This window comes from Micrasema longulum, unplaced genomic scaffold (genome assembly GCF_059751315.1).
Source record: "Micrasema longulum isolate JH-2025_06_02 unplaced genomic scaffold, ASM5975131v1 h1tg001015l, whole genome shotgun sequence".
Taxonomy (NCBI): domain Eukaryota; kingdom Metazoa; phylum Arthropoda; class Insecta; order Trichoptera; family Brachycentridae; genus Micrasema; species Micrasema longulum.
The window spans coordinates 346,352-360,176 of record NW_028278203.1 but is presented as its reverse complement, the minus strand read 5'-3'; the positions used below and the strand labels follow the sequence as shown (position 1 = coordinate 360,176).

General features: G+C 33.3%; 2 protein-coding genes across 2 annotated transcripts in view; both read right to left on the bottom strand.

Moving 5' to 3' along the window:
* Window positions 1–13,825, bottom strand: part of LOC148277551 (xaa-Pro dipeptidase-like) — a 63,908-nt gene that overhangs the window by 48,015 nt on the left and 2,068 nt on the right. The window lies entirely within an intron of this gene.
* Window positions 12,142–13,604, bottom strand: LOC148277552 (uncharacterized). Its single transcript, XM_088232743.1, has one exon. The coding sequence runs from the start codon at window positions 13,523–13,525 to the stop codon at window positions 13,169–13,171; it is 357 nt and encodes a 118-aa protein (XP_088088869.1). The 5' UTR covers window positions 13,526–13,604; the 3' UTR covers window positions 12,142–13,168.

Below are 13,825 nucleotides of genomic sequence, written 5' to 3'. Positions count from 1 at the left end.
AATAAAATATCAAAAAAAGCAAATGGTTGCTTACTTCTGCAGGGGAGAAACAAGAAGGGGGAGGGGGAATCTGATACTGCGCCGCGCTCCCCTCACTTCTCCCCTGCAGAAGTGAGCAACAATTTGTTTTTATAAATATTAAATTTTTAACATTTTTTTTGTTTTGAATATATATTTTTATATGTTTTCTTGCCCATACTGATCATCGTGGTTTCGGATGTGACAGGGTTTAAAAAACACCCTGTATTTATATATGCACATACAATAAATTTATAAATGATTCAATGGGATAACATAATATTTAGATGACTATCCTCAATAAATTCTCAGATTCCTTACTTCCAATGTCTGTCAACCAAATCTCAATTCTTTTCTTCAATAGTGATGGTTTATCGGATTCCCAAACACACGTACTGATGGTATGAATACTTAGCATATCCTTTTTTTACTAACAAACATTTGTTTTGATATTAGCACTTTTTTTAAATCCATTATATTCTTCCAATAGCCGCCGATTATTTATGTTTTTATTAATCCCCTCACACGAGCCATGATTTTGAGGGATTTTTGATAGTGTGCATGGTTCAATTTTTTGTAAAAAGCATAAAAAAAGCATAAAATTTTATATTTAAAAAAATATATATCTCAACCAAGATGAAGGACTTCTTGAATGTTAAAATCTATGTATTTTCAAGGCTTATAACCTGTCAATGGCTGATTTAAGTAATCACTTTACATTTTTTTATGATTTTTATGAATTCATAAGCGATTTGCTTATGAATGTTGATAAATCGAAAGTGATGGTTTTTGATAGGGATGAAAATATAACTCAATGTGAGATCAGCGTGAACGGAGATATTCTGAATCAGGTAGAAGAATTTGTGTACCTGGGAAGTATGTTTACTAGGGACGGAAAGGCCGAGAAAGATATTGAAAGGAAGGTGAGTGCCGGGAACAGGGTGAACGGTGCACTAAAATCTACTTTGGCAAACAAATGTTTATCGCAGGAGGCTAAACTAGCAGTTCACAACGGAGTTCTAGTTCCAACTCTAATGTATGGGAGCGAAGTATGGAATTGGAAAAATAATGATGAAAGTAGGTTGAATGCTGTCGAAATGCGATCCCTCGGGCGAATTTGTGGTAAAACAATGTATGATAGGTGCACAAATGTCGAGATCCGTGAAGTGTGTAAGGATGAGACATGCATTATTGACAGAATCAAGAAAGGGTGCTGCGTTGGTTTGGACATGTAGAGCGAATGGACAGCGAAAGAACGGCTAAAAGGATTTACGATGCAAATGTTGATGGATGCAGAAAACGAGGAAGACCGAGAAAGACATGGAACGATCAAGTCCATCAAATACTTGAAGATGGACATGTCAAAAGTAGGAAAAATCGGCGTGCGTGCATGAGAAGATGTATGAATGTGGAGGAAGCGAGGTCTGTATGCCAATATAGAGTGTTATGGCGTTCTATCCTCTCTGCCTACCCCTACGGGGAAACGGCGTGATGGTTTTTTGTTGTTGTTGACTTTACAAGAAGCAGAAGACAAGCGATCGACAAAATCAAGAAACGGCGGTAGCGTTTAATTGGATATCAGTGGTGCATAGGGCACCGCATTCTCACTCAAATCGTAGCGCATCTAAATGTGTTTTGTTAAATTAAAAGTTAGGTGATCAGTCCTACGCTTCAGGTACCAGTCCAGGGACAGTGAAACATTGCAGTTTCAAATCACCATTAAAACAAATATTTCACGTCGACCCTGCCAAGATCGAAACCGGGACCTCAAGATGGGTAGGCGAATGCGCCAATCACAACACTACGACGCCGACTTTTCTCCACTCGATTTCCTTTTTCATGATTTTTACCTGAGAGCAGCCATCGAGTCGAACAGAATTCTGATTCTATTACACACACAGAATTTTTCATCCGCCTGGACAAACTTGTCATGGACAGCGAAAAAACGGCTAAAAATATTTACGATGCGAATGTTGATGGATGCAGAAAACGAGGAAGACCGACAAAGAAATTGCATGACCGAATACAACAAATACTAAACTTGGAAATGGACACGTCAAAAGACGGAATAATCGGCGTGGATGCGTGAGAAGATAAATGTAATATGAGCTATGTCTGTACGTGGCGTCTAATCCTCTCTGCCTTCCACTACGGAGAAATGTCGTAATGATTCCGCTTAGGTTTAATTAAATAGAGACGACGCTTCATAAAACGATATTTTTTAATTATGTCTCGAAAAATTAGTGTTGTCGTGTGAACATTTCTGTGCAAATGGCGTAGCAGAGTAAAAAAGACTGTCTATGCCAGATTACTATGAATTTGAAGATGGATGTCGCGTCTTTCTACGCTGCTTCGCGTTTACTGTACAAGTTAGGTTCCGTGACCTGAGTTGGATGGAACACAAGACGGGTGCTTAGCGCTGCACCTAATGTATGGTGTAGACATGTAATGTATATCAATAAATGATTTGTTATTTGTTTGTATATTTGATAAGCCTCAAAATATAACCTTACAAATACAGTCGCGATTTTGATTACTCATGTAATGTGCTCGATTTTTAAGCGTACAATCAAAGATCGTTTTTTTTCGGCGGTAATATACATTATGAGTAGATATAATATACAAGCTGAGTAATGATTTTGAATGAAAACACAGCAAAAGCGTCGGAGTCTAAACAAGATAAACATATTTATGAGTAATCCAGAATAATATTATTATCCTTAGTGTAATTTATTGAAATGACGGCAATCATAAAAAAAAAATAATGATTAAGTGAATCATTCCATTAGAATTCGATAAAGAATTAAATAACCTAAATGTCTGACCTACTCGACATTTCAAGAGTCTGTCTATAAACTTTCAATATCCAGACTATAGAATAATCCAGAAACCGCGTACGTGCATCGAACTAAACTACTCATAAATGAGTAGTTTTACGTTTTAGATATTAGTTACTCTGTAGACGCCGCTTAGTACGCAACTGCCGATTTAAATTCAATTATGCCGAGTTGTGTCGTTTGTGTAAAAATACTCCTGGGATTAAAATGGAAAACGGTGGTATCACATTTCATGTATAAGTAGCGAATTCACAAATAATATTATTTAAGAATTCGATTATTTTGCCGACTGTCAGATTGTTGAATGAAACAAGGTGGACATTTTGTATTGCCAAAGTAGTCAAATGTGTTACCCGGCTTTCTATCAATAAGCCTTAGTATAAACTGTAAATGAAATTTGTTTTGACAAATACGTAGAAAATATAGAGACTTTGCTGAAGACCAATCCAAAAGATTTGTGGCCATACTCAAATTTTAAAAGATCTAATAAAAAAACTTTACCTAGAATAATGCACTGCGGAGATGTTTCTGTTAGTAACGGCATGTCTATTTGCAATAAATTCAATAATTATTTTAATTCTGTTTATATACTCGACTTCAAAAAAAAAAACCTTTTGAAACACTGTAAAATGAAATATTTGTCAGTGTGTAATAAGTTTATGTTCCTTTAATTATGTTTATTTTATTATAATATCAAAATTATGAATTGGTCAACTACATTATGAAAATCCCTCTCCTCCACTCCATTTTATTCATCCCTTAACCTTCTTACGAACTCTTTTTTTTTCTAATGTCTTATATAATATATTATTTTTCTCTTTACTGTGTAACATGTTCTCTCATTATATTTGTGAAAAACTTTAACTGGATGTATGTACTATTTTTTATGTTTTGTATTCTTAGATAGATAAATCTTAAATAGATAGATAAATTTAGAGCTTTAGATGTAAATCCCTATGAGGTGATTTTCACAAAAATGGCACTATCCAAATAAAGTATAGAGGGTGTTTCAGGGCCAGAACGCGAAACTTTAGAGGTGCGTTCTTCATGGTTAACTTATTATTTACTGTATTTTTGTATGATTTTAGAGCGAATTTTTAGTTTCTCGGACTGGCATCCCTTCCACAAACCCCTACAATTTTTTTGTTGATAAAAAACGTATTTGACAAAACGATACGCACAGGGGAAGCGGCTGGGTAGGGGAGGGGTTTGTGGAAGGGATGCTAGTCCGAGAAATTAAGGATTTATTATATTTTCTTTTGTTTTTTGAAAAAAAAAAGTATTTAAAAAAGTTTTTTGTGAAGAATGTTCCTCTGAAGTTTCGCGGCCTGGCCTTAAAACACCGTGTATATAATATAATATACATATTTATTGTGTATGCAAACAATTCGGTAGTCAGATGGCAGAAGGGACAATATCTGTAATTTTAAAAATGTTTAGGGGAGCTGAAATATAACTCAATTTCATAACTTTAATCCACAAACTAAAATATTGTAGATTTACTTTTCAATAATTAATTACCATTCTAAATGATGCTGTTTTATTTTTGTTTTTTCTGCGTATTTACTGAAATATTTAAACTTTCAAAAACTAAAACATATAAAAAATTACAGATGGTCCCTTCTGCCACCTGATTACCGAATTGGTAGAATTCCATATTAAATTCCAAATGAAACTTAGTAAATTTTTAAGTTAGTTTGAAAATGTCCTTACAAGACGAAACGCATCATAATATACCCTCTTGTGTGATTTAAAAAATAAAGTAAAATTAAAATACAATAAACGTGTTTTATTTTGGATACATTACCAACAATATATATTATTTAATGTGATCACTCGTCACCTTTTTGTTGTTTTTTTTGTGACCTAGTAAGTTTGCTAGGAATATTTCTATGCAATTTACTTTTGTTTGTTATAGTATATGTATTATTTTTTGTCTATAAACGCCGCGCCGTATTAGTTCTCATAAACTTAGTTTATTTTAGTAGTGTAAGCTGTTGTAGAAATATGTTAGGCTCCGTAAATAAGGGTAAAATGGGCACAATTAGATCTCTGGAAGACAATGTAAAACATTACGTGAGTTAATTCATCTAACAATCAAATTATAATGTTTACCATCATGCTTTTTGTAAAACGCTTTTGAAGATATTAAAATAATCCCATTAGGATACTAATAGGTTGTAAATGTTAATTTTATTCGTATGGGAACACCCCAAAATGTCAGCATTCAAACTGGATTTATATTGGAAATAAACAAATACATGGTGCATAAACCTCACAAATTTTAAATCGAAATGTAACTTGAACGTAGATAAAAAATAAATAAAAATATATTTTAAATAGAACAAAGATAAATACAAAAGTAAAACCAACACAGATTTCTCGGTTATATTATATTACAAGTAGATAATACTGTTATTCTTTATTTTTATTTAGTCTAAGTCAAATTCAAAAATATTATATTAACCCTTATACTGCTAAACAACGATATATCGTTGTTGTTAATCCCTATCATAAAGTTCTAACTAGACTGATGCTGACGTCATAATCCCCAAAAGGGTAAATGAATTCGGGAACTGCTTGTTGCACTTAACCGTCAGTGGTATAAAACATTTTCAAAACATAAAAATTACTTATTCGACGGGTTATTATTTAGTTTCGTACCTATTTCAGCCTTACGGAAAATTTTATACAAAAAATGTTTTCTTACGCGCTGTAAAAATTTAAGCATTAAATTGTACGGCAAAGTTTCTTGAAAATGAATAAAAAATCATTAAAAATATTTTAATGAAAACGAACAACTTAAAACGACGTCACTTGTTCATATGAATCAATCAATGATAAGAGGGTTGTGTAAGATTTCCGGTTTGCTAATCGTCAATGGACCAATCAACAGAACTAACCGAGAAAAAGCGGAAGAGAACTTGCGACGTCACACGCGGATTAATGTCAGAAATACAAAACTTTAAAATATCGTAGCGCTGATAATACGATACATAAAAATTGAAAAAAAAAGCTTTGTCTATTAACGATTTATTTTTTTTTAAACCACTAAACATCTTCATTATAAATTTACTTTTGTTGTTTAATTTCTCAGTGCTTTTAAGAAAAGAGAAACGACTAAACACAGGAAACTTCTAGCTTGTCGGGACCTGAAACAGTGAACTTTTTGACATTCCAAAAACAGTGAAATAAAAAATAAATCAATGTTAATAGTTAGATTTTTAATCACTTATATGATATTTGAGGAAAATAATTATATTTGGTGTTTTCCCCGCTATTAAACCCGATTCAGTGATTACGAAAATATTGATGTACTTCCGTAATGAATAACTAATTGAATACTTTACCTTTGATATAATAACTCTTATCTATTGAGGTCCCTATATCACCGGAAAACCCCATAATTAAGAATATAAACAAATAAGTAAAGAGCCATAAAACATAAAAAGAATTCACCATGGAACTTAATGATTGTCAATTAGGACGTTTGAATATCAAAAAATCATTTGTTAATTTATTATGATGGGTACCCACAGTAATGGGTAATCATAATGTTTTAGCTGTTTATTAGGTAGTAATTATTACTCTACTAACAAAACATAATTATTACTATACAAACTCTATTCTACAAACTATTCTACAAACAAAACGTAAATGAGGTATATCAGCTCGATATTGATCCAAAAATACTTCAGAAAAAGCTTCTTCGATTTCATGCTCTTCGTAAGAGTCATAATATAAATTATTATCACTATCACTTAAAAAAATATCGTTATTGTCATATTCACTTTCGGAATAGGTTAAGCTGCTAAGCCTCCGACTTTCTCGGCGAGGTACTATTATTTCTTTATCACTTTCACTATCCGTTATCATTTTGAATGATATATTTTGTAAATTTATTAATAATAAAAAGGACGCTTTGCAGAGTTAAATTGTTAGTTAGAGTAACAAAGTAAGATTAAAAATATATATAAATGTAAAAAATATGTAATTTACCTCAGCTGTTTGTAATTTCGGCAACTGTTGTCTATCTCGCTCAATCCATTATGCGTGAACTAGCTATTAGTGAAACGGAATATTTTTCTTAGAAGAGAAATTAATTTGCGAGACAGTTGTACAAAAACATTTTTTTTTTAAATTTAAATTATATTATAACAACTACCAAGAAATAATATCACTTGTTTGTACATTTACCGGTTACCTTTAGGTTTCAATCTAAATAACTCCCTACAAACATTTAGGCATACTCAAAATATTGTTGATTAAAATAACTTGCATAAAAAATTTTAAGTAATTTTAGGCATTACCTAGGAGGTGAAATAATTTATCCAGATGAAACTTACCGACATCAATAAAGGTTTCAGCTCTTTTAGTTTGCAAAAGTCAACAGATGGAAGAGTTGAGGTAATGTAAAAATAATCATGAATATGTATGTGTAGACATACCCAGAATAGTGAATATCTCGCAGTGTGTAAAGTGGTAATTTAAACCAGCCAATGACAGATCATAAGTCCTGTAAATGCCTAGACTTCCATATTCCCTTGGCAAAAATGTTTTTCCTCTCTGTTGCAACAAATTTCAAGATATATTTTACTCAATTTTTGTTTAAATGCATTGATGGAAGTGGTAGGTTTGATAATTTATAACAGAGCACTTTGCTCCGCAATTAGCAAAAAAACTATAATAATTATTTCGTTTCAATAATAACAATGCGCCTTGAGATTGCAGTACGAGATCAGTTTGTTTGTTTTTATTTTCAATTAAGAAAGGGTTTACAACCGCTGTACGAAAATTGTCTATTTGCGGCACGAGTTGTCCATCTTGCTCACTCCATTAGGCTTGAATTAGATATTTATGAAATGGAAGATTTTTCTTGGAATTGCTATTAATTGATAAAACAGTAGTGTGTTTGGAAAACAACGTATTCGATAAAATATTTTTGAAGTGTATAAATAAGAGGATTTCTGATTAGATTCTTGAAAAACTGCGTAGCAGCGTAAGGGTTAATAAAATAATTAGGGTAATTTCCATTCATATTAATTAAGGGGTTAAATAAAATAAATTTCAGAACACATAAGGAAACCGGACATAAAACAAAACAAGAGCTATTTAACGAAATATTTTTTTAAAATAAAATTTTGAAAGAACGTTTTTTTTTTTAATATTACTTTTATGTGATGCAAATTAACCCTTACGCTGCTACGCAGTTTTTCAAGAATCTAATCAGAAATCCTCTTATTTATACATTTCAAAAATATTTTATCGAATACGTTGTTTTCCAAACACACTACTGTTTTATCAATTAATAGCAATTCCAAGAAAAATCTTCCATTTCATAAATATCTAGTTCAAACCCAATGGAGTGAGCAAGATAGAAAATTCGTGCCGCAAATAGACAATTTTCGTACAGCGGTTGTAAACCCTTTCTAAATTGAAAATAAAAACAAACAAAACTGATCTCGTACTGCAATCTCAAGGCGCATTGTTATTATTGAAACGAAATAATTATGATAGTTTTTTGTTGATTGCGGGGCAAAGTGCTCTGTTATATATTATCAAACCTACCACTTCCATAAATGCATGCTAAACAAAAATTGAGTAAAATATATCTTGAAATTTGTAAACCGGTAAATGTACTAAGTGATATTATTTCTTGGTAGTTGTCATAATACAATTTTAATTAAAAAAATAATGTTTTTGTACAACTGTCTCACAAATTAATATCTCTTCTAAGAAAAATATTCCGTTTCACTAATAGCTAGTTCACGCATAATGGATTGAGCGAGATAGACATTGGTTGTAGACGAGATAGACATGGATTGAGCGAGTTGCCGAAATTACAAACAGCTGAGGTAAATTACATATTTTTTACATTTATATATATATTTTTAATGTTACTTTGTTACTTTAACTAACAATTTAACTCTGCAAAGCGTCCTTTTTATTATGAATAAATTTACAAAATATATCATTCAAAATGATAACGGATAGTAAAAGTGATAAAGAAATAATAGTATCTCGCCGAGAAACTCAGAGGCTTAGCAGCTGAACCTATTCCGAAAAAGAATTAGACAATAATGGTATTTTTTTAAGTGATAGTGATAATAATTTATAATATGACTCTTACGAAGAGCACGAAATCAAAGAAGCTTTTTCTGAAGTATTTTTGGATCAATATCGAGCTGATATACCTCATTTACGTTTTCTTTGTAGAATAGTTTGTAGAATAGAGTTTGTATAGTAATAATTACGTTTTGTTAGTAGAGTAATATTTACTACCTAATGAACAGCTAAAACATTTTGATTTCCCATTACTGTCGTTACCCATTATAATAAATTAACAAATGATTTTTTTAATATTCAAACCTCCTAATTGACAATCATTAGGTTCCATGGTGAATTATTTTTATGTTTTATGGCTCTTTACTTATTTGTTTATATTCTTAATTATGGGGTTTTCCGGTGATATAGGGACCTCACTTGATAAGAATTTTTATATTAAAGGTAAAGTATACAATTAGTTATTCATTACGGAAGTACATCAATATTTTCGTAATTACTGAATCGGGTTTAATAGCGGGGAAAACACCGAATATAATTATTTTCCTCAGATGTCATATAAGTGATAAAAAATCTTACTATTAACATTGATTTGTTCTTTATTTCACTGTTTCTGAATGTAAAAAAAATCACTGTTTCAGGTCCCGACTAGCTAGAAGTTTCCTGTGTTTAGTCGTTTCTCTTTTCTTTAACTCATGTGTGGCTATGCGGTAACGGATGTCTACCTCGGGTAAAAAACATTTAATAACTCTCTTATTTTTTTAAATAACCAACTCATATTTTTTGTAATCCTTATATGGACTTTTTTACACCAAAATAAGGAAACATTTTTATAAAAAATGCACGGGCTTTTTCTATAAAAAACAGTTTCTTCATTTTGTAAAATAAATTAAAACAAACGAAAGAGATGCCAGTATTATAAGTGGTTTATTAAATTTTATAAGAAAGAGCACGAGAATATAGCATATCAGAAGACCGACAAGGACACTATTCGTTAGGGGCGGAGCTTGAGTGACCGAGAAAACAATACCGAAAGAGCACGATACAGAATTATACCACTTGTGGGACAGAGAACACATCAGTCGCGTGAAGTTTTTTGTAGTATACTGGGCTGACGCTGTATTTAACACACCGTGTTCCCGAAATGTTTCTACAATTTATTCAGAATTTATCTGATTTAAATTATTTTTTGACAATTCTTGATGGAATTTCATTGTAATGATGAAATATTTACATACATTTACATATAAGTTATTAATCAAAAATACTTGGTACACTTCCACTCATTTCCACACTTAAGATAATATTTTGATTTCTATAAATCATCCTTACATTGTATAATATTCGCCAGTCTGAAGATGTCCATTAGAGGATGAAAGCGCTAATTGGTCAAACAAATAAGTGGAAGTGTACCCAAGGAAGTGTGCAAAGTTATTTCATTTAAAGTGTTCAAAAAATTTGTTCATAACTAGTTTTAAAAAACGTGTTTACGTTGTCATTTTTGTGTATGTTTAATTATGATTTGATTATATCACGTATTACGTACTATTATTTTATTTCTTACAAGTTTTTTTTGCTATTTTTTTAGGTTTTATTTCCATATTATTCTAAGAATATGTTTTAACAGCGTTTTTATTTATTCCAATAAAATCTAGTATTTATTTGCAATAAAAATTTGATATTCTTTTTTGCATTCAAATAGTTGTATTAGCATAGCATACTTTCTAGTCTCCCGGTTGATCTATTTCCGCTAAATTCAGTCGTAAGTGTAATTCGGAATTCAGTCGACAACCAGACGCGGGCGGTAGCGCTTGCTGGCAGGATTTTAAAAGGAATGAACACAATTTCTAACTTTATTTTGCATAAATATGCTTTAATTTTATATTTTTTATGTAACATCTTTGAATAAAGATCATTTTTAACACATACCATTGTAAATAATTTGGTATTTTAGCTTACATTTCAAAATATCTCGACTTATGCTTGTGGTCACATTGTGTTACACCACCGGCTGCAAAGGGATTATTCAGCACAGTCTTTTAAGAGTTAAAGCACTGTGAATTTAAACATCACAAGTAAATTTATAATGAGGATGTTTAGTGGTTTAAAAAAATTAATTGTCAATAGACGAACCTTTTTTTTTCAATTTTTATGTATCCCATTTTCAGCGCTACGATCTTTTAAAGTTTTGTATTTCTGACATTAATCCGCGTGTGACGTCGCAAGGTCTCTTCCGCTTCTTCTCGGTTAGTTCTGTTGATTGGTTTATTGACGATTAGCAAACCGGAAATCTCAAGCAACCCTCTTATCATTGGTTGATTCATATGAACAAGTAACGTCGTTCAAAGTGGTTCGTTTTCATTAAAATATTTTAAATTATTTTTTATTCATTTTCAAGAAACTTTGCTGTACAATTTAATGCTTAAATTTTTACTGCGCGTAAGAAAATATTGTTTGTATTAAATTTTCCGTAGGCCTAAAATAGGTACGAAACTAAATAATAACCCGTCGAATAAGTCATTTTTATGTTTCAAAATGTTTTATACCACTGACGGTTAAGTGCAACAAGCAGTTTCCGAATTCATTTACCCTTTTGGGGATTATGACGTCAGCATCAGTCTAGTTAGAACTTTATGATAGGGATTAACAACAACGATATATCGTTGTTTAGCAGTATAAGGGTTAAATCATGTTTATTACTTTTTAAGACTTAATGAACCGTAATAAACAGTTTTATTAGCGGGGTGTTTTTTTTTAAACTTTTTTTTGTGTTTTTATGATTTACCCATATATTTCAATTTTAGGGGCCATTTTCAACGAGTAAAAACTCACTTTAAGAAAATGGGAACAAGTTGTGTGAGAGTGTTATTTAAACGAACATTTATTGCAACAGAGAAGAAAAAACATTTTTGAAGAGGAAATCTTCACTCCGGATGGAGAAATCCAGCTTTTGTCTGCGAGCGATTGTAATTTGATCATACTCAAAAATTGCTGAAACTATTTAAGTCCAAATAAGAGATTCCGAAAATTGATAAATTTTTGAAGTGGGTCAGTTTCCATATTATTAAAACAGATCTCAAAGTCGTCAGTTTCATTCGTGGAATTCCGATTATCCTACAGGGGACTTAATATTGCAAAGTTATACTATATATCTAAAATAAGGTTACTAGATAAATAAAAAGACATTTGTATCTTTTCATTTTTTATATTTATATCACTTGAATTTGTTTTATAATCACAAATCATAACTCGTTACATAATACATTGCTAGGAATACGCTGAACGTGTTGCATTAAAACATGCATTATTCACAATTGTCAACATTCGCCCTATCGCCTGCATCAGGCTGCCTTAAAGGTAGTGGACGAAAGACGAAACAAACTACTTCATGAACTCTTTGTACCGAACTAACGTTGGGCAGAGGCGCCGAGGGTCAGCCACGAGCCAGGATCCCGGAGCCATGACCGCGGGGTCCCGCATCTAGGAACATCAACTTTGTAACAAAACTTACTATCCAGCTCATCGGCCGATCGATGTGACGGAATATCTATTCTGTTAATCATTAATCATACTTTGGATAAGAAAGCGGGCGGCGGCGACAGGCGACTACTGGCTGAAGATTCGATCACCTCTGCTTGTAATAAATAAATAGTAACAAAAGTAAACTTTGCTCCGAAATAATTTACTAATACTAAACGAAAGTAACTTAAACAATTATACATATAAGCGTAATGTTTAATCTTTATAGTTTTTTTTACTCTGTGCTTACGACAGACCGTCGTTATTTTAACGCTATACTTACTACTAAAGACATGAAAATATTTGACTAAAGAGTTAATTATTTACACATTATCACTCGTTAACTCTTATCTGGGTGCATTATAATACACATCAAGAACTGTTTCCTGTAACGTAATGTTTTATTTATTGATTTAACTACTCAGGTATAAATAGAAATATCACGCCGCCATTTTGCTCGTTTTTTTGATGCGTCACGAGTCTCCGTCTCGCTCGCACTCGTATACACGCAATTAGCACTCTTCGTTGCGAAATACTATTCGAGAACGAGTTCTCCCGAATGTACACAAACACATACACACATAGAGCACGATCACCTGACCGCGAAAGAATTTCACAACAAACACTTTCACAAGCTACTCGCCCGCCCAGGCCGGAGACTGTTGGTGTTGGGTAAAGGGGTTAGCAGAAGCAGAAACGTGGACCGGGCGCCGGGTAGCCGGGGACGAAGTCTACACTCCAACGGGATAGTTGAGAAGGGGCACTTCGTCCTCGTCGTCGTAGAAGAACCGCTGCTTCGGGCCCAGCCCTTCCTGTAGTCGCCGCACGGCTTCCGCTACGAGGGAGTTGGACTGAAGCAGCTGTTGCAGCATCTCGTAGGGGTCCTCAACGGCCGTGGGCGCGGGGGGCCGCGTCGCCCGTTCGGGCCTGCTGTAGGGGGACGGCCTCTGCGCCTGCGTTCGCTGTGGCTTGGCCTTGAGACGTAGGTTTTCCTTTATTTCGGACACTAGCTCCTCCACATCACGAGCCAGGTAATCCGTTTGCAAGTCACTATTGGCCACCAAACACAATTCCTGCTTACTAGGCATCACGGCTCTTGGAAACGTTGTATTAAATAGTAACAAACGTCGGACACACAGCTGCCGCGACGACTTCTCAAATTGAACTGAATGGCGGACCGGCGCGGCGTATTGTTTTGGTATGGCTGCGCAGGCGCGACGGCGGTGTGTACAAACACCGCTCGTAAACAAACAGTGCTTCCGTCATCCACTTGCCCGGTACTTCGTGCTCGGTGCCTACTCGCCTCGCTAGCCCTGAGCTGAGTTGGAGCAGAGCGGGGAAAGAGAGGGAAGGGGAACGACTGCAACAATAATAACGACTTCGACTAT